Source organism: Lutra lutra, chromosome 13 (assembly GCF_902655055.1).
Source record: "Lutra lutra chromosome 13, mLutLut1.2, whole genome shotgun sequence".
NCBI classification, from domain to species: domain Eukaryota; kingdom Metazoa; phylum Chordata; class Mammalia; order Carnivora; family Mustelidae; genus Lutra; species Lutra lutra.
In genome coordinates this window covers 77849025-77876703 of record NC_062290.1, presented here as the reverse complement: position 1 = coordinate 77876703, position 27679 = coordinate 77849025, and the positions used below count along the sequence as shown (strand labels likewise).

At 44.6% G+C, this 27679-nt stretch overlaps 1 protein-coding gene across 1 annotated transcript in view; it reads right to left on the bottom strand.

Moving 5' to 3' along the window:
• Nucleotides 1-27679, bottom strand: part of PAPPA (pappalysin 1) — a 238813-nt gene that overhangs the window by 141903 nt on the left and 69231 nt on the right. Inside the window, 2 exon segments of the mRNA XM_047700582.1 lie at nt 15207-15705; nt 23469-23590. Coding sequence (XP_047556538.1) covers nt 15207-15705; nt 23469-23590 — 621 coding nt within the window.

Here is a 27679-nt window from a genome sequence, read left to right as displayed (position 1 = left end):
CTCTAAATTTGTTTTTTTTTCTAATCACCTTAAATTCTTTTTTTTTTTAAGATTTTATTTATTTATTTGACAGAGATCACAAATAGGCAGAGGCAGACAGAGAGAGAGAGGGGGAATGAGGCTTTCCACGGAGCAGAGAGCCCGATGCGGGGCTCAATCCCAGGATTCTGCGATCATGACCTGAGCCGAAGGCAGAGGCCCTAATCCACTGAGCCACCCAGGCGCCCCAAATTCTTTTTTTTTTTTGAAGATTTTATTTATTTATGAGAGAGAGAGAGAGAGAGAGAAAACACAAGCAGGGGGAAGTGCAGAGGGGGAAGCAGGTTCCCTCCTGAGCAGAAAGCCCCATGCAGGGCTCAATCCCAGGACCCTGAGACCATGACCTGAGCCACCCAGGTGCTCCTCACCTTGAATTCTTTTTTTTTTTTTTTTCCCCACCTTGAATTCTTAAGAGAACACTTAACTTTTGTTCTAGGCCGAGAGGCACTTTGGTTTTACTTTTTATGGGCAAAAGTGGTTGTTAAGGTTTTGGGATAGAGAGCATCACATGCCCTTGGGAACAAAACAGCCTGCAAGACAGAGTCTGGGATCACTGTGGAGGCCACCTGGACTACATGTCAGGGGAAATGACTACAGTTATTCCCTTGAGTTTGGTAGTGATTTTGGATGAATCCATTCTCCTCTTCGGACCAAACTATTTTTCTTCTATTCAGAAAGAAAAAAATGGGAGGAAGGGAGGAAGGGAAGGAAGGAAGGAAAGAAAGGAAGAAAGAAAAGGAAATAAAGAGAAGAAGGAGGAAAGGATAGAAGAAAGGAAGGAAGGGAGGAAGGAAGAAGAAAAGAAAAGAAAGAGAATGAGAAAAAGAGAAAGAAAAAGAAAAAGGAAGAAAAAAAAAAAGCATGTATGGAGTTTCTGGTAGGAGTCATTCCCAAAGAGGAAGATAATATCATTGGTCTCAAAGAGTTCAAACGGAAAAGGAAGGATAAATCAAGTACCGAATGGTACTTGTACCTGAGGTAGGGTTCTCAGAGCACCAACACAGAGCAGGGACCAAGTAGTGTCTGGGAGGATGCCAAAGGCTTGGGGAGACTTGGGACTTTGGTCTTGCTTTTGGGGAACAACATCCATCACTTACTAGCTCCAACCCACAGCCTTGACGAAACGAATGGGAGTATGTTGGCAGGGCTCTGAAGTCCACTGGGCATTCGGATACCTTCCAGTGGGGCCAGACTCTGCCCCTCACACCCAGGTAACACGAAATTCATTCTTTCCCTGCTTGCAATGCTGCCTCCACTCTGTCCACAGCTCAGGATACACAGCTCTGCATACACGCAACCGATTAATTCCAGCAGCCTTTGATATAATTGTCTAAAGAGCTGTCCTGGTACCAATTTAAAACACAGTAGCAAATTTAATAAAACTAACAGTTTTCAGCCAAGGCCTTTGTTATTTTGTTTTAATCATCTTTTACCACCAATTGAAATGATTTTCTACTTTCTTGGTGCAATGAAATAAAATACAAAGGAAAGAATAGAGGGACAATGTGGAAATTATAAAAGATCCAGAGCCTCAAATCCTGGGCTAAGGTAACAGAGGTGCTGAGATTTAACGGGCTGTTTGTGTCAGGCACAGACTGGAAGGGAAGACATTTGCCAGTTGGGGGAAAATGCCACACCTGGATAACATTAAAGAGAGGGGAGAGGAAAGATCTACAAGGGACTCTTGTTTTTCTGAATGCAACCAAAGGCGATGTGTGACAGCTTCCCCAAACACCCCTGCTGGTGACGGACGGGTCTCTTGATTACAGAGCTGGGGGTCTGTGACAAGATGACGGGTCGCCAAGGCCTCTAGGAGCCGAAACACCAGCTATGGCTGGAGGTAAACAAGGCATGAGGCATGGTGTGAAAATCGAGGCCAAGCAGGGGCCAGTGAGTCGAGAGAGCAGGGACCCAGTGACAGCTGGTGATTGAGGGGCACTAACAGAACGCAGTTGTTGAGGACCAGGGGCCAGTGGGGAAAGCAATCTCCTTTCTCCTCCCTGTGGCCTCTCTGGGTGGCCAGCAATTTTATTACTGACAGAGGGCAAGCCCAACAGCATTTTTGAATTTGGCACCACATCTAAAACCATTTGGGGGCTGGTCTTTCTCTTTTTTCTCTTCACCCCCCGCCCCCCTCCCCCGCCCGCTCCATGAATGCTTTGGGTTCGGTGAAAGCCGGCGTGCAGTTAGCAAACTACATTTCCCCTCAAATTTTGAAACCCATGTGCACTTGGGGAAAATGTAATCCTTATGTTTCTGATTCATTTACACTTAACTCATCAAAACGCTATTTTGTAAGAGCTATTTGATGTCCACGAAGCCTCCTAAGCCCTTTTGTAAGCCTTGCTTCTTAGAAGCAGGAAGTCACGTTTCTGACGAGAGGGAGAACTTGAACCTAAAAGGTTGAGTTTGTTTTGAAATGAGGGCTCTCAGAGGGTCACATGGACCCTGAGCTTGGCCAAATGTGTTCTCTCATTTCCTATACCACCCCCCTCACCAGCACCAGCTGCCATGACGTTACTGATGTCAGCTTTCTATGATTTCACTCCGAGCTTCATTGGAGACTTCTCCGTGATCACAGAGAGCCGGACTCAAAGTGGAGTCCTCAGGTTTGGTTGGCCAAACTCCAGCACTCTGCTACGTGAGGGAAGGAGCTCCTGGACTGGGAATCAGAGCCCAAGTTTCAATTCCCTGAATTGCCATCAAATGGCAGTGTCCTCTAAGAAACTGTCCTCCCCTCTCTGGGCTTGATTCTCTCACTGGTAGAATGTCAGTGTTTCGATGCTCCTTCCAGGTCTGAGAGTTTCTGAGTCTACCTCCTAGATGGTAGTGAGGGCTGAGCACTTCAGAATGTTCTCGGCTTCAGATTTTTGGAGACTGGGTTTGTATACAAGGAGCCTAGCTCAACAAGGAAACACAAAAATGCAGGAACAGAGCTGGATGGCTTTGGGTATCACTTATTCCAAGTTTCTAATCGTGGGATGGACATTAGAGCCCAGAGAAGGGGAATGAATTGCCCCAAGTCATACAGATAATTAATGGCAGAGTTCAGCTTTCCTGGTATTTTGGACTAACATCCTTGGGTGGAAGTTTCCAAACTTTTCAGTTCATAGTATATTGAAGCTGGGTCCAAAAGAAACAAACAAACAAACAAACAAACAAAACACCAAAAAACCAAAAAACCAACAACAACAACAACAAAAAAAAAAACCTACTACCCACTCCGACAACAAGAATGCAAAAGCCAGCTTTAGCATGGGGGGTGGGGTGGGGACTGGCACTGCTTTGCGTGAGGCACAGTGAGGTGGTGTCTGGCTTGTATTAAAGCCCATGAGTGAATGATTAATCTTGGGTAGAAAACAAAGCCCGTGCCTTGTAATGTTATAGGTATTAGTGCTACAGAAGATTAACCCCACGACCCCCCCCCCCCCAGGGGACCTTTTCAGAATACTGGACTACACTTTGAGAATCAGTGCATGATGAAAACAGGTGGACTTACAGGTCCTATCTGGCCCCAGTACCACACACACACACACACACACACACACGCACACTCTCTCTCTCTCTCTCAAGCATCCACACATGTGCACTCACACATGCATGTTCACACACAAGCTCACCTCAGTTGCTCCTGCCTCTCTCCACAGGGAAGAAATTTTACGGTTCAGAGTGAACTCTAGCTCTTTTCCTGTCACTGATTCAAAGCTGGCAACTGGAAGGTCCTTTGAAATGCGTCCTCCTCTCATCCCAACTCAACAATGCCTCTACTCTGCTTTCCCAGTTTCTGAGATGTGAGTACCATAGTTATCTGCTGTGACCCGCCCTCTCCCCTCCTCCCGCTGCCAGTCACCAGGTACATCCTTCCTCTTGCAGTACTCAGTGTGTCCGGTTCTCTCCGCGCTCAGCTTGCCTGTCTCCTGTTCCAGTTCCAACAAGTGTCTTACTTCTCTGACCATTTCCAACCTGTGCCTCTAGCCCTACATTTCCCGTGAGAGTCACACATCCCCAAAGACCTGTCCTATAACCAAATCTGGTCAGGATCCTCTTGCCTAACACTCTGTGGCTCCCCAGCACCCTCAGGATGAAGCCCAGACCCCTTTGGCAGGGCACTCTGGAGCCATCATTACTGGCTTCTCCCCACCTCTCTTTCTCAAATTCCATTCCCCTGCCCCCAGCCTGCCAGGAGCAAGCAGTCTCAACTCTTAGCCCTTGCTAAACACCCCGGCCTTGGCTTAGGTACTACCCTTCTCCCAGAGGTGCTCACTGAGCCCTTTAAACTAGTCAGGAGCTCCTACCCATCTCCTTCTTTCACCACAACAACCCTTCTCACTAGTTTGTGACCACTTGTTTATTTGTTCACGTCTTACACTAATTTGATGAAGTTTCTAGAAGGCTAGGACTCCTTTATTGACTGGCTTATTAATCTCCACTGCCTAGCCCATGGTCTGTGATAAAGGCAGTGCCAAATCAACACCTGCTGGATGAATGGAAGGCTGGTGTACATCATCTGGCCCAAGACCTTCACTTTAAGGAGAGGGGACCTGAGGACCCAAGAGAAGAAAGGACACTGCTAGAAGATTCTCTTTTGTCCTTCTGATTCTCTGGTAACTAATCCACCTCAGAAGTTAAAAGACAGGCCTCCGTTATACCATCCATCATCTGTATTATCACCAACTTCTGATTTATCGATCTGTCACAGAGTTTACTCACACGCACATGCATCGAATTTACCTACATTTATTGACCATCTACTCAATGCCTTGGCCTCACACACAGAAGCTGAGGATCATGTAATAAGTACGACCTAGTCCCCACCTCTGGGGTCTCACAGTCTAGTCAAAATGCCACCAAACAGGAAAAACACATGGATACATTCTGAAATTGCCACAGAGGGAGAGCTTGCCAGGCTCTGAGACAGACACAGGATGTCTATGAGGAGTTCTGAGAGCTCCTGTGTGTCTAGAAGGCTTTCTCTAGAGATGGCCAGTCTGTGAGCTCACAGTGCAGACATGTTCGCTCATGTGACATGTGACCTGCTCCCTTCACCCTCACTGAATTAGACGCATTCAAGGCAGATGAGCTCAAGAAAGGTCTGAACAGAATGTTGGAGCCAAAAATGTACTGCAGAGTCATCTACCTGTGCCTTCATTTCACAGAAGGGCAGCTTGGGTCCACAGATGGGGAGTCGTGGGCCAGGGTCTCAGCAAAAAATTTTAAGAGATCAGTGCTGGAATCCAGGTCTGATTCCATGGCCAGCACTTCAGGGGGATTTTTTTTTTTCCCTTCTTCTTCTTCTTCTTTTTCTTTTTTTTTCTTTAGCTGAGTTACAGAGATTACAGTGCAATTTGTCTTTCCTTTCCTCTAATCCAACATTGAACCTTAGCAACTCTGGTTAGAGTTTCATGGGAAACAGCTTCATGTGTGTGTCTGTGCACGCCTATGCTTTTGCCTTTCACACATACTCTCCAGACTGGCCCTGGCCAAGAACAAGCCTAATGAAAACCAAACAATAGGAAGAATCAGGAACATTTAAAGCTTTATGGTTCCCTGGGTTGCATCGTGTTCTGGCATGCCCATTATCTCATTGGTTTTCTCAGGATACCCCTTGCGAGACTGCATGGACGGGAAATGTCACCCTTTTTTTTTTCCAGGGGAGGAAGTGGAGGCTCAAACCATTGGAAGGACCCAGTCAGGGTCACACAGCAAAGCAGCTGTGTTCTGGCCTGGGAATCAGGTCTCTTAATTTTGAATTCAGCCTCTCTAAAGTAATGTCTGAGGTTCCCGTTAGAACAGACACAACAGAAACCCACTAAGACCTGCCCTAAGGGTTCTCATCATCTCTGAGCACAGACTGGATGGATTTTGTCCACTCTTCTTGCCAATGTCCAGTGCGAGATAAATTCCTCCATTCCTTCCACATCTGTAATTACTCTGATGGCTGTTATTTTCCTTCTCCTTCCTATTCACTTACTTGTTTTCTTAAAAATCAGGAATTAGAGCAGCACAACTAAGTCCAGTCTGTCCTACCAACCCTCAGGGTGAACAGCAAAAGAACAAAGGAGTAGGTGCTATCAAGACACCCACTGCAAAATCCCGTTGCACTAACTCATTGTTTTCCAAAGGGACTCTTAACTTACCCCACCCTCTAATAACATACTAAATTAAAATCTATTCTTTGATTTCCAGAAATAATATTTCCCTCATTCCGAATACTCAAACCTGAAACTTGAAAGCCACTGGAGAGCTCCTTCTTGAAACCTTGCATCTGATACATCATCAAATACTGTTGATTCTACCTTTAAAACATAACCTCCAATCCATCCACTTCACTATGCAAATAAACATAATCTCTGATTTAGACTTTAGCAATAACTTCTAGATGGACTTTCTCATTCTCCCTTAGTCCTTTCTTCACACAGCACCCAGATCAATTTTATTAAAAAAAAACACAGGTCTGATTGGTTTGTTCCTTTATTTCCCAACAAATAAACCCAAACTCTGTAGTGTTGACCACACCCTCTTCATAATCTGGCCTCTGATTACCTCTCCCATCTTGACTTCTATATATCCCCCCTTAATTCAAGGAGGGATTATACTCTATTATAACCTCACAATAATAATCTTCAACTTATAATTCTCTTTTAATTTGAGCTATTATTCAGCCCAGACCTCCTATCCAGCTGTAAGATTCAGAATCCTGGCGCCAGCATGGAGACTCGAATGCAATAGGGCACTTGTTCTCGAAGGAGTGAATGAATAAATTTATCTGTGGAGCCCTGTGTCTATCATTTAACCTCTGTGGGTCTTCATTAACATCTGTTGAAGAGACACTGTAACAACTCTAAAGTCCAGTGGTGTGTCAAATTGAACCATAGAAATTCAGCTAAGTCATTTCAGTGGTGTTAGCACCAAACAGGAACCCTTCACATTTTCAAAATCATGAAGGTATGGAGACAGTTAGCACCTCCATAGACACTGCAGCTGACCATGAAGATCTGTTGATTTTACTAAACCCTTTTGCTTACTCTAATATTCCCAGAACCCATATTTCATTCTGAGAGGTACTTGGACTAAGACTGACAAGAGGGAGTCATAGGAAGATGATGCCCAGCTTCTAGAAATAGAGTAAAATTGTGCTGACCAAACAGCCCGCTAGCCTGGGCTAGGAACAGAGGTTTGGAGAGACAGCTCTTACTCCTGTTGCTGTTCATCAGAACTGGTGGGCAGGACATCAGAATGCAGATGAGACCATCTGGGTTGACATGAGAGAAGGACCTACTCAGGAAGAGGTCTGACCTGAAGTGTGCATTTCAGCAGAACATGACTGGAAACCATGCTGGCCTGACAATCTCCACACTCAACAAGTCTCCCCTACCTCATCTATTTAAATATTCAAAACACAAAGGAATATATTTGTTCTCGTTTGTGTACTTATTCTAATGCACCTTAGAAACAAGAAAAGCTAATTGAAATATCGACTTTCTCCATCCATCAAGATGCCATCTTATGCTCTGCCTGTCACAGCAATGACTGTGCTCAGTAATTTGCAAGGCACAGCCTTTGGGGGTCAGGCAAGGAGATGTAAAACTTGACTCTATCATCTATTAATGGTGAGATCTTATTTAAATAAATGGCTTTACCTCTTGGAGTCTCAGATTCCCCATCTAAAAATAAGGCCTACTGATACCTATACCTCATTGGTAGGCTTATAATACTGAGCATATCTGAAGTATTCACTACATGGTAGTTAATAGCAGTGATGTTAGTGCTACTAGTAGTAGGTGCTACCTGCATTTGTGATGGTGGTTAACACAGGGACTAAATTTAGGCCCCATGGAGGGCAGAAGCTGGTTTGGTGTTCCTTATTTCCTTATCCATTGTATTTTCAGAAAGCGACATGGTTCCCAGCCAGGGAACATACTAAATCAGCATTTGAAAAATATATCAATGTATAAATGATTACACAAAGAGTAACTTCTTCATAAATGCTGGTTCTCTCCTGACTACCTATTTTACCCTAGATCCCAATACCATTGTGTGGGTAAGCAGGAGGGCTGACATCAAATACATTCATAGACAAGTCACAGAAGAGAAAGTGTAGATATCCCATAAATTGAAAAGATGCTCACTCAAGACGTTCAATCACAAGACCATGGATGAGAATCCATGTTTTCAATCATGAAATGCACAAGACAAAGCACTTCTGTTTTGTCAGGATGTAGGGACAATGAGGAATGGTAGGTCCTGCTGCACACTGCTGGTGGGCTGTGAGTTAGTTCACCCTCTCAGAATACCAGAGGTTGAACCCCTTAAAATGACAAAGGCCCACAGATTACAACCCAGTAATACCATTTCTCAGTATCAACTCTAGAGAAATGCTCACATGTGCCCACAAAGAGGTTCCTGTAAGAGTACTGACTACAGCACTGGCTTATAATAGAACGAGATATGAAATAATGCAAATGCCCAGCATTAGGGGTACAGCTAAACAACCTGTAGCACATTCCCACTATGGAGTACTCTACGGCATTTAAAAGGGATGAAACAGATTTAAGAACCAAAGTGGATAATAGCCCAGATTACTATGTTCCTCCCTCCAAACTCCATTTGGTCTCTGACCGATCTTGTACTGCTCTAATAAAGTGTAGTATGTTGGTCTGTTCATTCATTCATTCATTCATTCCTTTATCAATGTATGCTGAGAATCTACCTAGTTTCAACCATCTGTACTAGGGCAAACTTCTTCAAAGATCAACCCTTAATCACATTTAATGTCTCAGCTTAGACACTGCTTCTCCTAAGAAGCTTCGTTAACCACCTCAAGCTGGGGGAGATACCTCTCCTATGTCTTCCCACAACCCCCCCGTGCTCCTTGCCCTAGAACTTTCCATGCTGCAGAATAGTTACCTGATTCTTTGCCTGTTCATTCCCTTTAAACTGTGTGCTCCTAAGGCCAGGAATCAGGGCTCTGTTCCTAATTCCAGCATAGTCTATGGCGCACAACAGACACTTGTAAATACTTGTTAAACCAAACAACAAGCATTACTGAACACAATTATATTTGATTTGCACTCTTTGGTGGATGAATGAATTAACAAATGGACACATATAAGAACAAAGAATTGGTGCCTGGGTGACATACAGAAAGCCAGGAAAAGAAGTAGGACTAAGAAAAACAATGAAGTGGTGACTCAGCTTGAGAGCCATAGAAACAGCATGAGAGAGCCACATGTGCTTTCAGTTGACCCTGATTTAGTCTGAACTTTGCCAGTCCTCTGAGGCTTAATATGGGATCCCATGTCAATGTTATGGCTAAGATCTGGAAGCCTGAGACCCATATTCCGAGAGGTTCCACTTTGTGTTACTGCTGACTCGTTCTTTACTCATTCATCCAACAAGCATTCATGGAACCCTGATTGTCACATATGAGCGTGTTAAAGTTTGTACTTAAGAATCTGAACCAAGGGGCGCCTGGGTGGCTCAGTGGGTTAAAGCCTCTGCCTTCGGCTCAGGTCATGATCCCGGGGTCCTGGGATCGAGCCCCGCATCGGGCTCTCTGCTCTGCGGGGAGCCTGCTTCCTCCTCTCTCTCTCTGCCTGCCTCTCTGCCTGCTTGTGATCTCTGTCTGTCAAATAAATAAATAAAATCTTAAAAAAAAAAAAAGAATCTGAACCAAGTGAGAGAAAAGGAACAAAAACAGAAGCACAGTCAATTATAAGACAAGTCAAACAGTGATCAAGGACCAAGGATCCTTTATAAGACACCCATGTTCCAAACAGTCTAGAATCTCAGTGATGGCAGCTCAGTTAGTCTTTATTATGAAGCACTAAGAGACACTTCTGGTCTCTGTTCAAATATCACCTCATCAGAGGCCCTCCCTTACCACTTCTCTGAAGTCACTAAATCCTACCCAACTCGGTTATGATGAAATTGTTTCTGGTTTGTGTCTCCCAGCTACATTGCAGGAATCAATGAGAGCAAGGACCTTTCCTGCTCTGTTCACTACTAATGCCTGGGAAGTAGTTGGGCTCCTGATGGGAATTAACAAACATTCGCTGAGTAAATGGGTTGCTCAATGAAGCTTCTGAACTGATTGGTGGGGTTCTTAGCACGTAGAGTCCAGAGTCCGATCTGAGATCTGATTTGTAAAATCTGGACTCATATTCCTAAGAAATTCCACTCAGGTCTTATAAATGAATCCTTCCCTTTTGCTTATTCATTTCCCCTAAGAATTATATTAAGAATGCCAAGAAGCTGAGGCAAAACAGACAGAGACTATGGTTGCAGGTTAACAAGTCTGAACGTGACAGAAAAATCAGTAGAATATTTAATTGAGATACACATAGAAGCTAAATGGGAGAAGTGACTTCTAAGAATATTTCTAATTCTACATCAAAAATTCTGAGAGAGAGGCACAGACACATATCCATTCAACCAGAGAATGAAGGACTAAGAGCACTAGCTTTGGAGTTGATGGATTTACACCCAACCCCAGGCAGGCAGGTTGACAGCTGTTGAAAGTCTGAGAGCCAGATCCTCATCTATAATCTGGGAAGAAGACCACCTACTTTGTAGAGCTGCTACGCAGATCAAATCAAATGAGATTACTTGAGTAACACCCTTAGTAAGTTCTTGACATATAGTAGGTGCTCAGTAAATCCTAGCTTCTCCATTTCTCTTCAACCACTAAACTCCTTCCCACTCTTCATTTAACAGCCACTCAAAAATACTCACTGTCTACTTGGTGCCTATAATTGTTCTAGGCACTTGGAAAGCACTAGCAGACCAACAAGCTCTTTATTCCTTAATTGTACCTCGGTTCTTCCAAGTTTGAGTTAGAAGCCACTTTCTGTCTCTGTCTCTGCCTTCAGGGCACTACTGTCCTGCAGTGACACTGCTTCCCTATCTCTTCTCCCCCAGTGTGAGCACCCAGAGCTCAGCCTCCATGCCTGTCCTGGCACCACAATATCATCATTTCCTAACACAGTGTATGCTATCAGATAGACACTGTTAAATAGCTGCTGAATGAATTAGGGATGGATAGATGGATAGATGCATAAAGGAAGAGAGTGAACTGCTATTGTTGTTTCTGGTTTGCTTTATACCTCACTTTCTAAGAACAAACAAACAAACAAAAAAGCCTTAGTTTTACCCAGAGTTTTTCCTTCTCTGAGTAATTTAAAGATTCCATATAGACCCAAGTTGCACAGTGGCCAGTACAGAAGCACTTGACAGTCAAGTCGAGAAACAGAAGCTTCCCTGCTCTTTCTTCCCAGCCAGAGGCATAAGGAACTGGCCATGTAAATTGCATTGCTGGACTCCCAGAGTGGGTCACAGTAGCTGATGGAGGGCTGGTGGCTCATGAGTCATATCCTCTCTTCCACTTGCTGTATCTCAGACTTGAGCCAGCTTGCATGAATGTCAGAGCTCCAGAATTCTGCCTTTGCATTATTAAAGTAGAAGGCAGTATGGTGTTATGGTTGAGAAGGTATTATTTGGAATTAGATGTGGGTTTTAAACCTGCCTCTGTCATTACCAGCTGTATTAGGTCGAATAAATCACTTTTCTGAGCTTCAGCTTTTCTTCTGAGCTTTGCTGCCTCATAGATATTTGGCAAGGCACTTAAAGCAGAGAGAATACTCAGCAAGTGGTTGGCGTTATTGTTATTTTTATTATTATTGTCCACACACTACACACTGCACTAGGGCATCACAGTCAATCAGTGAGGTGCCCTCTGGGTACTGATTCTTATAGACAGTCTCTGCTAAGTCTTTTTTATTACCAAAAAGTGAATGAATCACCTGTCACCCAAAAACAATGTCTACCCACAGAGAAAAGTTTAGTGTGTTGCCCCCTCATTTTACAAAGAGGGAAACTGAAGCCCAAAGCCATGATACAATGTGTCTGCACAACATATAGTGAGTTTTTAGCAGAGTCACTGCTGGTCCCCTTTTCCTCCACCAGTGTCCCTTCTCATCCAATGGACGGGTTTCCATAGAACAGAGAAGTTCCACATTTCCTCCTCTTCGTGGCCAAAAGTAATCACTCTCCTAGAAGTGTCCATTGGGTAAGCACAGAAGCCTCTCCCTTCATCAATGTCATACCTTGGGAAACTATCTCCAGCACAGATAAAGGAAAGAATAAATATTTTTGTTGAGGGAAAAAAATGAAGACAAAGGTCAAAGGGAACCATGTAATGGGTTGAGTCAGGGAAGAAAAAGAAAGCATTTTTTCCCTCTCTCCTCTTTTTCTCCAAAACAGTCTTTATATAGAACTTGTATAAGAGCCAATTTATTTGATATGGAAAAAATGTGAAAGCAGAAAAATGCACCACACACACCATACCGCACCACACACACACACACACACACACACACACAAATGTATTTGTGTTGGAGTTCAGAACTCAAATTACCAAGAGATAAAGGAGTTGAAATGGTAGGTTGACTTGGAATGATGTTTTACTCTTTTTAGAGTCTCAAAGAACATTCAGGTCAGGAAATGTAGTCCAGTCTAGGTCTCTAGTAAATTCCTTGGGACTCGAGAAAGGCATAGAGGAAGTCCATGAAGGCCTCAGTCTAGTCTGTGTGTCTGAAATGCTGTAGCGGGGCCTAAGAAAGACTTGTTGAGTGAATGAAAGACTGAATGGGATATGAGAGTGCGGGTCTGAAGAGTGGTGGTTCTGGAAGCAAAGTGGCACAGGACTGGGTGTTTTTAACCACGTGATTAAAGTCCTCAGTACCAAAGTGAATGTCTACAGGAAAGGGGTCAGGTCATCCCTGAAATACCTAGCTCCCAGGGAACACTCTGGCACACAGAACGTTCTCAAAACATATTTGTAAACTGAATAAGTACTGGGAAAGAGACCCTGGAAATCCCTGAGCCTTCCAGATCACTTACAGCAGTGGCTATTAAATTGGAACCTGCATTAGAGTCGTTTAGGAAGACCCCACAGTTGAGTTCCTGATTCAGTTGTCTGGGCTGGGATCTAAGGACTTGCCCTAAGTTCTTGGGTCCTGCTGCTGCTGGTCTGGGGCTCTACTTTAAGAACCTGCTTTAGTGCAGTGGCTCTTAAACGTGTTTGCACATTATAATCATGCAGTGAGATTTTAAAAGTTCTGATGGCCTGGCTTTATCCCCCTTACCAGTTAATTCAATACCTGGGGGTAGGATGGGGGTGGAAGAGGGGTCAGAGAGGGGATGCTGGGAAACACAAGGGATTTAAAAATGCTCCAAATTTCCATGACATGCAACTGACTTGGAGAACCCCTAATCTAGTATGACTTCTTTATATATTAAGGCCCTTGAAAGCTAGAAAGGGTAAGTAAGCAACTAGTCTAAGATTGTAGAGCAAGTTCAAGACTATCCGGGAATGGAACTCAGGAGGCTCCCACGTCTTCAGTTGAATTTCTGTCCTTCCACACTTGCCAGCCCATGTCGGGTCTTACAGGCGCACAACTCCAGGCAGAAAATGAAAGCTGTGTTTAAGCTGAGAGTTTAAGGCATCTATGACGTCTTCTCTCCATTGTTTTATAAAGAAATTTTAAGTGGATGCATATCTATAGAGCTTTACCACTCTAGACGAGCAAGAAGATGAAAGAGACAGAGTTATGGAATATTTTCAAGGCAAGATGATCCTTTAAATTTTAAATACATTCTCAAACACAAACCGAGTGCTCCCTCTGAGTTCTTGACCAGATGTTCTTCATCTCTGAGTCAATGAATGGGCACGGGTCTGCTTGTGATGTGCACGTTAATTGCTGGCATGTAAAAGGGAGTGCTGGTAAAGTGTTTGAAAGTGGTTCTGTCTCTTAAAAAGATTAAAAGTTTCCTCCAAAATTTGGTTTCTATTAATGATTGGCTCAGTGAGTATATTCAAGTAGACAGAGCGGAGATTGGGCCTTATATCATCTTAGAACCAAAGAAAGTGCCACAAAAGGTGCAGAGAAGCCACTGACTTGAGCATTTTCATCACACAGAAGAGGGAAGCAAGGCTCAAAGAGATTGATGGATTTACCTAAGATTAGTAGGTGGACTGGCTGGAGCTGAACACAAGGTATCTGACTTCTGAGCTATTGTTCTTGTCAGTATTCAAGTGTTCAAGTGTTCCCTGCCCATATACGTTGCACATAGTAGATGTTCAACCAAAGTCTGGTGATTAACTTCATAGATTCTTGGGACCCAAGTTAGGTCAGTTAGATTAAAGCAGAAGTTGAAATCACATCTTTAATTGAATACTGGTTGAAGACCCTGGGATAGGAGTCAGGATAGAACCTTGTTCTCACCACTCCCTAACTATGTGATCTTAGACAAATGACTTCACATCTCTAAGCCCTCATTCCCTTCTTTGTAAAACAAGAAGGATAATTGGGCTGTGGTTATGGAGAGGATGAAATGAGTAAAAAATGTGAGGATCTCAGCCCACTGTCTGGCATATAAGCAAAGCATTAATGAGGTCATCGTAAGGTGGTCTCTTTACTAAAACAAATCCTGAGGAAGTCTGAGGAAGAGGTGGCTTGAGAAATGAATAGTAGGGACAAGCATTATCTCACAGAGAAGCTGTGTGTATCCCCGAAGGCTCCTGGAGACCTAGAGCTTTACGGACTCTTAAGGATCAAATGAGTCTGGACCTCTCTCCCACTTCAGAAAAGGGAACCAAACAAGGACTGTGACTGGCTATATTCACCTTCCAGGAACATTCTCATGCAAATACATGGAAACATGCTCAATTTCTAGGCATCCTGGTATAACTTCACTCCCTTCTCACTCACTGGAAAAGCAATCACAATGCACAAATCTTCAATTAAATATAAAAAGGAAATATTTTTCAAACTTCAGCTCTCCAACTTCATGAGTCACACATGGCTTTCTTGTGGCTAATCTTACTCAGCCTCTTTCATTTTATTGTTGGGACAACTAAGAGAGGTCTGGGAGTCTTAGCGTTACATTAGAGCTCTCACCAAAAACCCAGGCAGGGTTTCTGGTTCCTTGTGTATTACGATTCCCACCGTATCGCCCCTGCCATGTTAGGACAGTACTACAGTCAATGCCAGGTTATGAATCCCTAGAAGTCATGAACCTCCTTCTAGGGCAGGCCTCTCTGAGCCTCCTTACATTCTCTGTACCCCACCCACCTGACCATCTCCCTAGCCAGAGAGCACACTTACGTGTCCGTGAATCTTCTATTGAGGTATAGGAGGGAGGCCACGTCCACGTGGAGAGGAGGGTCCCGGACCACCTTGTACTGCAGAGGCTTACACTCTAGACAGAGAGGGCTGTCTGCAATGGAGGTCAACATGGCCGCATCAATCTCTAGGTGCTCATCCAATGTGTAGATCTGGATGCCGTACACCTCCTCACCCACATCCCGGAGTTTGATGGTCAGTGGGACATCGCAGAAGACGTTCTGAGGGCCCAGAGAGATGTTCTTCCCACTGACAGTTAACAGTTTGATGTCATTGACAGCCCCACTAGAGTCCCAATCAGTGGAGACAAAGGTCACCCAGACGGTTAAAGATTCAGGGACCAAGGGGTAGCGGAATTCCAGTTCAAGGTAGCAGCCTTGTGGCTCAGGGCAGGCTGGAGGGACTGTGTGTGGGTTGACAGCTGAATTTGGACTCCAGGTGCGGACACTGGACTTACAGGGCTGTTCAACATCTGGATGACCTATGGAGAAGAGATGAGGGTATGAGTTCCTGAAAGCCCTGTAGACGCTAGGAGAGACTGGCCTAACCTGAGCTCAGAGAAAGGGGAATGGAGAAGGAAGATTCTCAGTGTTCTAGTGTATCAGCTATAAGCACAACAGAGAGCTCGTCTCCACCCCTGCGATACAGTTCTTGGATGAATCACCAAACATTTGGTCAAAACTACATTCAAGTGAGTATCTTACTCTTGAGTCAATGCCCCAACTTTCTTTCCTCATATCCTACTTGTAGGCTTTGCTGCCTCAGATGGAAAGAAGGGAGGGACACACATTTGCCAAATACCCATACATCCCCTGAACTTGCTTACTTCTTGCAAAGACTCATCTCAGAGGTGAGGCAACTAAGGCTCAGAAATGTGGAGTGAACTGATCAAAGTCTCACAGCTTGATGTGAAGGTCAGCATTAGAACCCACTGTTGTCTCATCTTGAAGTTCATACTCTTTATTCTCCCTACTGCATGCAGAGGCCACTAAAATAAACTAGGATCCCTGCAGTACTGCTTTCAGTACAACCTGCTTGAAATGACAGAAGAACCAGAAACCTTCAGCAAAAAAGAGGTGAGCACAGACCATTTCTCCCCTCGGACTGAGGATTCTGGGAGGAAACTGTCTAGAACCATGAATGACAGAGCTGGAAGGTGGTCCTGGAGCCATCTTATCTCTCCTCCTCTTCGCCACATGAGGTCATTCCATACCACTGAGCTCCTCAGAGCTCTGTCCAGTCTGACTCAGGAAGAGGAGTATTGGGTGAGGTTGGGGGGGGGGGAGAAGGAAGGAGGGATTCTTTTACTCCTTCCCTGGGGAGACAATGCCTCATCCCCACTGATCTCAGCCTGCAGCGACTTCTGAATTTTTCTCTGCTGAGATCATTAGCCCTAGACCCTCAGAGAGCTCTCCTTTGCACTGCTGAGAAAAGTAATCAGGACTCAGTATAGTGATTGGCTCTAATTTGTTTAGGGGAGTCTAGCAAGAGATACAGATCAGCTGGTGATGGCAGCATGGAAGATCTCAAATTGTCCTATTAGCCACATTTTTTTCTTCTTCTTTTGCATTGCTGGTTGGTGGGAGGTAGGGCACTGGACATTTCCAAAGCAAAAAGGAAAAGGCAATCTCTGTCTGAAATGGCTTTGTGGTAGTGTTACAGCATCACAGGATTCACAATATGAAAACCAGAAAACCATTTTGGGTGGGACAGGTATTACAGTGAAGGCTATAACAATGCCTGTAATCTCTGTGCCTCTGCCCAGCCAAGGGAGAAGAAAGAAGACATCAAATGGAGATGGAGAAGAGAAGATAAAGGAAAGAAAGGGAGGCGAACAGTGTGAGGAAAATTCAAAAGTCTTTTTAGATAGAACACATCAGAGCAGGAAGAGATGGATGGAACTACAGGATTCCTCTAGTACTCCTTGGCAAAGCTTATCCATTATTTGCAGCAAAGGCTGATTAGAAGTGACCAGTGGTTTAAGTCAAAGGCACAAATAAGACTCCTTAGGGAGGCTGAAGCTTTTCTTCCTAGAGACTCTCCAACTCAGTGGAGTTCCTGATTCTCTTAGCTTTGTGGGTTGTTGGCACGTACATCTCCCTTACTCACTGGGCTCTAGTGAGGGTAGCATTTTAATGCATGGGAAGCACATTCCCTGGCCATTAACTTATTCACCTGATTGTCACCCAGATCCCATAAGACGGTTACTGTTTTTGCCCCTTATACCTCTATTTCACTCAATACCAGGCACCGTTCTTAATATAGCGCCTGAGCCGTAGATAGTAACCAAAGTGGACGTTCACTAACTGTTTGTGAAATGAAGAATCTTCTATCTTGTTAATATGGAGTTAAAAAAGTGAGAGCTTCATGGAATGCTGATGCCTGCTGGTAGGGATTGCCCGGTGATCATTCCTTCCCCTCCGCACACTTTATCCGGGAACTGTCAAGGAACCCTTCTCCCTTCCTTGGAGAAAATGACTACCAGTGGTGGCAGCTGCAAGATTGCAAAGGGGACAAACGTGTTTGGCTCCTGCCTTCTCCCTGGTTTTTTGTTAAGCAACAGAGGGACCAAAAGCTTTCCAAAAGACAGGAACAAGAGCCTGGACATTACACTCAAGTACATAACCAGGAATGGAGATCTTAGCAAAATGTATGCTTGTCTGCTTATCAGAGATAAATGCTTGCATGTGAAAAAGAGCCCTGGGGGTGTGCTGAGTCCAACCATCACCAAGGCTGCAACCCCTCTGACCATACCAGGCTCCACGAACCTACCATCCCCTGATGCGCGGTGCCGCGCCAAGCACGTTACCTGCCTCTGCTTTCTTTGTCCTGGCAGTTAGTCTAGGGCACAGGTCTTACAAAAATCATTTCACAAAAGGGGGAACTGAGAGTTCGGTGCCTGAGTCCACCCCGGATGGGGAGCAGAATATTATGGGATAGTGCTGGTCCAGGCAGCGTGCCAAACTTTGAAGCAATGGAGGCTGGGCTAGAGGATCAGCTCTACAGCTTCTCATCGCGCCACCTACTCTGAAGATACTGACGTCACAGGGGTGCTCTAGAACTCGAATGGGAAGGGGCATTAGCACATGCTCATGAATACGGAGCTTTGTTATGAAACATCGGGAGGAATTAATAGGGAAAAGCTTGGGAGGAAGAGGTAGTCCAAGACAGAGAAGAGCTGAGAGAGAACGGGAAGAAGAAGACTATGGTTCTGAGCACAACGAGGCAGCAGCAGGAGCCGAGGCCCGCAAGCTAAACAGAACCCAGGTCACGAAGGGCTCCAGGGTCATTTTAAGGAATCGGAATTTTATACCAAGGGGGACTGGCTAGTGAAAAACTGTAAGCAAACAAGTGAGAATTGTCTTTTAGAAAAACCACTGTTGAGAGTCATAAACCCTATCTATCCATCTATGTATTCATCCATCTATTTGTCCATCTGTCCATCCAAACATCCATCCACCCATCCATCCATCCATCCAAAAAATAATTATTGACTGCCTGGTCTGTGTCCAGTGGTCTCTGGCCCCGTGGAGCTTCTAGTCTACTGAAACCAGGGGAGAAATGGCTGTACTAACGTAGTTAGTCACACCTGTGGCTTAGACAAGGGAACATCAGAGGGGATGAGGACTAACCAAATTGACTAAGGAGGAAAAGAGAAAAAGGAAGGTGTGGTTGTGAGGCAGGGAGAAGGGCAACGGAAAAGGGGAAGGGAGAGGTAGGGAAGACATGGAAGGGGGGGTTTGGGAAGGGAAGCAAAGAGGGAGGGAGGGAAAAAGTAAGAAGGGAGGGGGTAGGAGGAAAAGCGCAAAGGTACCGTTACCTCATTGTTAATACATACCCTTTTGTATATATGGCGACTAAATGAAAAGCTACTTGTTTATATAAGCTGTCCACTGGAAGTGAGGCCATCTATGTGTGTGAAATGTATTTAGACATACGTACGCTGATTCAAATTTATGTTTATGAAGATCCATATAGACATCCCTCACGTATCTTTGTGTATAGACGCTGCAGCTGCTGACACAAATGTAGTTGTAAAAACTTGGTGCCAAGTTTCTTCCAGATGAATACTTCAGCACACCTGAAATATTCCGGGCACCAAAAGGGGGAAAGGCCTCACACAAATAATAAAAATGAAAACAGCTATAGTGCCACGTGTTCCTCTCTCATGGAAAACCCAGCCATTGCAATGCTTTATATATGTTTGTGCACGTGATCTTTTTAAAAAATTTTTAATTTAAAATTTAATTTTTTTTTAAATTTGACTTTTTTTTAAAGATTCTATTTATTTATTTGACAGACAGATATCACAAGTAGGCAGAGAGGCAGGCAGAGAGAGAGGAGGAAGCAGGTTCCCCACGGAGCTGAGAGTCCGATTCGGGACTTGATCCCAGGACCCTGGGATCATGACCTTAGCCGCAGGCAGAGGCTTTAACCCACTGAGCCACCCAGGTGCCCCTGTGCACATGATCTTAATTGAGATCTGAGTTGATGAAGTCTGGCTATCCACGCCCTAGGTAATGAGTGTCCGTGGCATCAAACACCTCAGGAAATACTCATCTGTGAAATAAGAGTTTTTGCTCAAGAGATAGGAAAACAGGGTCTGTTTTGCATCCAACCACTTTCTGTGGCCAAAGGCAAGAATTTCTGTGGCTGTATTTACCTGAATTTCACGGAATGGACTTAATGGAGTTAATAGTGGGTATGTGGTAAGTATTTGTTAAATGAGAAAAAAAAAACCTTCTATCTTATTAATATGGAGTTAAAGAAGTAACAGCTCCATGGAATATTAGAGCTACAGAGGACATTTATTCTGTACATGAGATGTTATCTTCAGAGAAACTAAGTGACTCATTCAAGGGCACAGAGCACGTTGATGGCAGGGCTCGAACCAAGGTCCGGTCCTCTTCAACCCCACCCCCCATCCCATACGCTCTCCCCAACCCCAAAGATATATCTGGCATCGCTCATGGATTTGGGAGTTTTATGTTAGTTTGGGAAGTCCAAAAACTTAAACACGCAAAGATAAATAGGATGAAAATGAGTTGAGAAATAAATTGCAGAGTTTGGCTCATGGAAAAGTTTATTTCTTCAAGGATATTAAAAGGGTCTGAGCCAAAAGGATCACAGAGCCTGTAATAGGATGCTCTAAAAAAAGAACAGTGTCTTTTCCTGGCCTGCATTGCACTAAATTTACATATCCTAAAGGAAAACCCATGGCTGCTGGGTTTCCTTGCATGCTTGAGTCAGCTCAAGGAGCCGGGGGGCTCAGCACTTCCCGATGAACTCGACTCTGCATCTCATGCTTTAAGAGGGTTAGGAGCAAACCAAGAACTGACTTAGCCAGTTGACAGCTGGGTTGGATGGAGGTGTGGGGAGATGTCTGAAAATTATTTCATTCATGCAGCGAGGAGAACAAACCAGGATGGTTTCAGCCAGAGAAGTCTTGGCGGAAAGTCTTGCTGATCCTACCTCCCAAATATCTCTCTATTCCATTGACTTTGCTCCCTCTCACTGCCATGGGCCACACCAGGGCCACCACCATCCCTCTCTGGATTCCTGCAACAGCCACCAGCAGCTCCCTTTCCTCCAGCACAGCCATCCCAAGGCTCTTCACCACACAGCAGCCCGTGCAATCTTCATAACACACCCATTGTGCCATGTGTGTGTCACGTGTGCCCAGACCCCCACCAAGGCATGTGGTGGCTCCTTGCTGCCCTCTGCATAAACCCATCCTCATCCAGTCATTAGGGAACACCCAGTCCAACCTCCCCCTACTCCACACCTCACGTTTCATGCTCCAAACCCACTTAAGCTCTCAGCATTACTGAACAGCTTTCATTTATGTGGGTTACGTCTACTGGTAGTTATCATGGTACAAATAGACACTGAGAAACTTCAAACACGAGAACACATAAGCATGTGCTCCATTAGCCATCAGGCAGTAATAACATCACATTCCACGTAGCCACTGGAAAGCAACACTGCTCTCTCGGGAGAGAAGGGGAGTGACAATGGTAAGCAATTACCACAGAATTATTTTGAAAATAATTTTCGGTTTTGAGGATACCCTAAAAAGTCTCCAGAAACTCCATAAACCCTCAGATCACACTGGAAAAAAAAAACACACCAAAAAACCCCCAAAACTCTGCTCTAAACATACCAAACTTCTTTCATGTTCTCAAATGTGCCTTAATCACTGGAGCAGTGATAAAGTCTCAGGTCTGGACGAGGTCGGCTTCTTCCTGATTCCCCTGGCCCTCTGTGTTTCAGTTATCATGGGCCTCGCTGCACCCGATGGTAGACAGTAACCACCCTTTTGCTCACCTGACTCCCCTATTAGATTCTCAGCTCTGTCTTGGCCATATACTCAGCACAGTGCCTGGCACACAGCTCCTATGGTGGCCGCAGATAGGCCTGGGTCACCCTGCATGGACACAGTTTGACAGCTGGCAGGGACATGCCCTTTCTTCTGTGAGAACCCAACGTGGGTTCCTCTGGGATGGAAAAGTCACGACTGTAGATGTCGGAAAGAACTTTCTAACAAATGGAGTTAGAACAAGGCCCAGGAATGTACGCGCGGGTGCTAGGAGAGCCTGGGTGAGGGAGGGCACCAGGGGGGATTCCTGCACTGGGTGGGAACTGCGGCTAGATGAGCCAGGCCCCCCTTCCAAGTCTGACAGCCTGTGATCCTGGGGGGATGAACTGAGGGCTTCTCCCAGACATCCCTCTCGCTTTACATTCCAGATGGATTTGTTTAGAGTTCCTGAGTTCAGCTCTCTCATTTTTATTTTAAGCTACTTTAGAAGATAACAAAGTACAGTGCTGTCATTTTTCTCCTTCACTCTCCTCTCTGATCGCTCTCCCTTGCTTTATTCTCTGGCTTTTTCTTCTCAACCTTCTTTCTAAAAATATAAAAGAAAACAGGGGATAGTTCTTGCTGAACCTCAGGGAGGAATCCGATTCAGCTCTCTCTGATGGGCTGGTGTCCCCACCCAGGAACCGTGGATGAGAGATGCCCTGCAGGGGCAAGAGAGACCAATGGGTGGAGCACGTCTCGGGGGGCAAGGGAGGGCACAGAACACAGGGTCTCTGCCGGCCGGGCTGCGGGCACTAGAACTGAACCCTAAAGAAGGGTAGGGATCATGGAAGGAAACTGAGAAGGCAACTTTCCACGAGATTCTCTAAGTTCCAAGTGGCTACTGTCAGGGCCAAGTGCCAGTGGAACAAAGCATTTGGTGAAATGCACTCTCTTAAATTCTGCAGAAAACCCAGTGGGTCTGGCAGCAAGTGGGGCCATAAGAGAGCACAGAGACTGCTGGCCCCTTGGAGGGCCTGGGAGATCCCCAGGGCAGGGGAGGGTCCTCTCATGGGAAAAGCCCACCAAGAGTGGCAATGGTGAGGTGCTTCCCTCCAGTGTCTTGCTGATAGATTGATCTCAACAAGGAGGGTACGTGGCAAAAAACTTCGAGAGGAACCATCATACCATGTGTGTGGGTGTCCTGGATATTCTCCACAACAAATGAAGAAGACAAAGATTAATGAAACCTTGATGCCTCCCCAAGTACCTGCAATTTTCTGGAAGGGGATTTTCTGTACATCAACAGGCCACCAGGGTCTGGAGGCACACAGAAACACACATACACACCATGTCTTTATTGGGTGTGTGGCTTCAGGCACTCATTCAATATCTTAGCATCTTTGTTTCCTCGTATGTAAAGTGGGATGACATACTTAGGACAGTGTAGGAGTTCAGAGGACATGTGCTGAATTGATGTGTGGATACTGGCCTTGATCTTGGGCTGAGGGCAGAAACTCCCAGTTGTATGATGAATAAACTCTGGGGTTCTCAACTACACCACAGTGACTATAGTTAACAATACTCTATCACATACCTGAAAATCGTCCAGAGAGTAGATTGTACGTGAGCTCACAAACAGACAATCAAAAAGTATGAGATAACGGTTGTGTTAATTAACCTTATTGTGCTATAATCACTTGCCATGATACCTGTATCAAATCATCGCTTTGTACACCTTAAACCCTATAATGTTATATGCCAATTAGGTCTCAGTAAAGCTTAAGGAAAAAGACAAAAATAAAATAAACTGGCCTTGCAAGGCTATCATAAGATCAAATGAGACAGTATGCAGAGAAGATGGTTACCATCCTAAGGCTCCGGCCACATCAAAAGAACTGTTCTTTGCACCCCCAACTTGTAAATGAGCTTCCAGGCTAGCTTACCTTCTGCTTCTCGAGGACTCCAGTGTCCTGATGGGCCACAGGGCATCGGGGAGGAGGCGTTGACGGCATACTGCACCAGGATTCTCCCTTCCAGGCAAAGGTCACATGCTGATCCCAATTCTCTAGGAGGCCAAGGAAAGAAGGGAGATGCACCGACTTAGGAACAGTTGAATGAGCTCCTGATCTGGCTAGGCCAAAAGCACCAGGAGAGAAGACACAACAATTCCATGCTACTCCTATCCTCCTTATCCTTGCCAAAGTTTCCAGATTATGACCATGAGTGAAATTCTACCCCACAGCCCAGAAAAAGATCTTATTTGGGCTTATGAGGCTTCTGTCCTACTAGTAGACATGTCTTTAATTTCAAGCAGTACAGAATCAATAGTCCAAAGGCTTACACACCCACATTAATCTTAGTTTCATCAGACATCCAAAGCCCTACCGAGGATTTGATGTGTGGTTACGAAAAAATCTTTATTTCCATTTGACCTCAAATTTTATTCTTTGAACAGTGTTTATCAGGTACCTCCCACATGCCAGGCACCATCCTGTGTCCTAGGTATTAAATAAAAAGAAGGCACGATTCAGTTCCTTCATCTGAAAATGAGCTGGCTGAACCCCAAGATGACGCCTATAGAACCTTCCAGGCCTGACATTCTGGGTATGGATGAATCACCTCTGATTTAACAGTCAAAAGCAGCTTCCTTCCCATGGCATCTAATTCATTTTAGCAGCTTTCCAAGGGGCAAGCCAATCCCTTGAAAGGCAGAGCCCCAGCAGTGGAATATTACGGTGGCTTCCTCTACTCTCAAGTGTCTTATGTATCTGGATTCAATCTCCCTTTAGCCGCAACGGCCTCTGGGATCTTGCTTGTTCTCCAGACTTGGTATCTGTTTAGGAGGCAGCTGCCAGGAGGGGAGAGGGATCAGCCCATTGTTTCTCAAAATGCAATGGTCCTGCCAATACCTCTCTCATCATTCCGAGGAGGATCATTATCCTTTAGCTACCTGAAAGATGCAATGGGGGAGCTTGACAGCCTTCCCTTCAAAGGGAGCTCTGTAGCCCCTGGGTTCACATGGTAAGAAGGACTATGCTGGCGAGCCCCAGCCTGCTGGTGTTCCCCATTCCTCTTCCACACAGCTACCAGGAAGCTCATCCCCAAACCTATAACTGAACAGATCACCCACCTGATGATCTACTTATATGGTGGCTCATGTACGTAGAGGGATGGATGGATGGATAGATGAGTGGATGGGTGGATGGGTGGATAGGTGAGTGGGTGGCTGGTTGGGGGATAGATAGATAGATGAATACCAGTCACTCAGATATGTTGCTATGACTCTTAACTAACCTAGTCTAGATTCTCAAACTGTAGATTTTCATCCTGCTTTATCACTGTTAATGTGAAATCATACATAGGTAGAAATTCTGCAAGCACACTGATATCCAGTGAAAGGAGAATGATGAAATAGTCCAAGATTAATACGTTCAATGAAATGGTAAGCAGTCGTTGCAAAAATATTCCACGAAATCTCATGAAAAATGCATAAGCTACAACGTTCAGTGAAAAAATCCTATTCAAAACTGACTTTACAGCAGCTTCTCAATGCTGTTCAAATAACTTCGACATCACAAAATATCAACACGAATTTCTGGGTGGTGGAGTGAATATAGGATGATTACCCCTCCCTTTTCATTCCTTCTGGTTTTCTGAACTTTCTATATATTTTGAATATCTATGAATTACTCCTGGACTAGCAATAATAAGAATTATAGAAATACACTTGAAGGCGGGAAATGAGGAGCTCAGAGAGAGACTTCCTCACCCTGGAGGGCAGAGTTCCATTACAATGACCACAATCCATGCGTGGCAGCTCAGGGTCACATGACTGGCTCTATGATGACAATGAGATTATAAAAGTTCTGGGATGGAGTCAGGAACCACATGGACTTTAATGGCCACTGAGACTTTCCTTCTGTTTCTTTAGACACTTTGTTTTAGATGATGATCCTATAGTCCCCTATACATCAGTTCTTCACACATTCTGGGTTTCTAACAGATACTTTGATGAGTGACTAAACCATCATCCACCTGACAGTAAACACACCTTGTTTGCACAGAGCTCCACAAAGAACTTTCCCTCATATTCAGCCACTGATTCACATATTCATTCACTGTTTCATCTGTTCATTCAGCGGGTAGTCATTGAACCGCCTCTAGTTGCCAGGACTGTACAAGTTCCAGACTTCGGCTATCCAAGGGGAAGGAAATCAGGTATGCTACCTACACCTTATAGAGCTTGCAGCCAGATGGATAGTGCATAAACAAATAAGTAAACAGATATAAAATTATGGGTTCATTAAGTTCCAGAAAGAAAGTAAATGGATGATGTAAGCAAGAATACTGGTGGGGGAGGTATGCTGGGCTAATTAAAATGGAAACAGTCATGAAAGACCTTAGTGAGGGGAAGCCATCTATGGTAAGAGCTGAAGGATGACATGAAGAGTGGATATAAAGCATTCTGGGGGTAATCTCAGGTAGGTAAAGGACATGCACAGGAAAAGCCTTGGTCTATAGGGATCCCAGAGGAAGTCTGAGTGACAGGAGTCATGAATGAAGGAAAGAGTGTTAAGACAGGCAGCTGGACAAGTAGGCAAGGACCAGATCATGGGAGGTCCAGTAGACCACCCGTAGATTATACATAAAAGAGGTGGGAAGCCACTGGAGTCACTCTAAGTCAGGGAGTGACATGATCTAATTTACATTTTAAAAAGACTGGTCTTCATGCTGAATGAAACATAGATTCAGAAATGAAGGACAAAAGTAAAGCCAAAGTAGGCAACTAAATGCAATGGTGTGATTCTGGGCAGTGGGTGATGTTCCCACTTCACAGATTCAGAAATAGAAGATCATTAGTACAAAGTAATCATGCCGAGATCATAGCTCGTAAAGTCATAGAGTAGATACAGGCTTTACCAAAATCAGGCAGTATCCCACACATCCAGGGAGTATATGTTTTCTTAGGTTTGGCATTTATTTGATTTTTATTTGTGCCTGTATCTACACAGACACACAATCACACACACACACACACACACACACACACACACACACACACTGAAACCACAGTAGTACAAGATGCTAACGCTGGACAAGATCATCTTTCTTACCCATCTTCCATCAGAATCAAAGCCTAAAGTCTTTGCTAATAATACAGCACCCAGCAGCCACATGTGGGTCTTTGAATTTCAATTAATGAAAATTAAATAAATTTAGAAATTCAATTTCACACTTTTCACATTTCAAATGTTCCGTAGCCAGTTGGCTAATGGCTACCATATTGGGCAGCAGAAATACAGAACATTTCCATTACTGCAGAAGTCCGACTGAACAGTGCTTCTTCAGATTACCGTGTGTGATGAGTTAACTTCTCTCCCATGCATCTAGCATGGTACTCGTCATGCACCATTCTTGGGAAAACTGAGAAAATTGTTACTCAAGTCATTTTCTGGGTTCTGAGATTTGGAATAGGGAAAAAGGCCAGATGGCCTTCGGTTTACAGATCAGAAAACTGAGGCTGAAGAGGAGAAGGAAACGAATGAGGTTGCAAAGACTTCAGACCCAGGTCTTTTGGGTCTAAGTCCAGAATTCTTTCTATTACACCACTGCCAATTGTTCAGATAACTGAAACCATTCAGTCAACACATGTTTGCAAGACAGATAAAAAGAAAGGAGTTAGAAAAGCCAGGGGTGGCCTTGAATTATTTATTCAGTTGCCCATGTGTGAGGACACAGGCTGTGGGAGGATCTGAATATGTTTTCTTAAGGAAAACCCTTGTATTCTCTTAGACCACAGATGTGAGGAACAGCAGGAGGACGTAAGGATGGCCAGGGGCGAGAGGTTGGCATTGATGGATGTAGTGGAAAACACCAGAGATTTTGCAGGGAAAGAGAATTTTCAAGTAGCTAAACAGCTCAGGGAAACTTTGTACAAGAGGGGAGCTAGTATTTCTTGAACATAGAGTGCGTGTGTGAGCATATCACAGATGTCACGTTTCTTGAATTCCCCACAAAAGCCAGGTGAAGTGGGCACAATTATGGAAGAAGATTCGGAAGGTCAGAGAAAACCAGAGAGGTGAGATGGCTTGCACAAGGTCCGGAAGACCAGGGGTGGTGGAGCTGAGGACAGAGTGCAGACAACTTGCCAGCA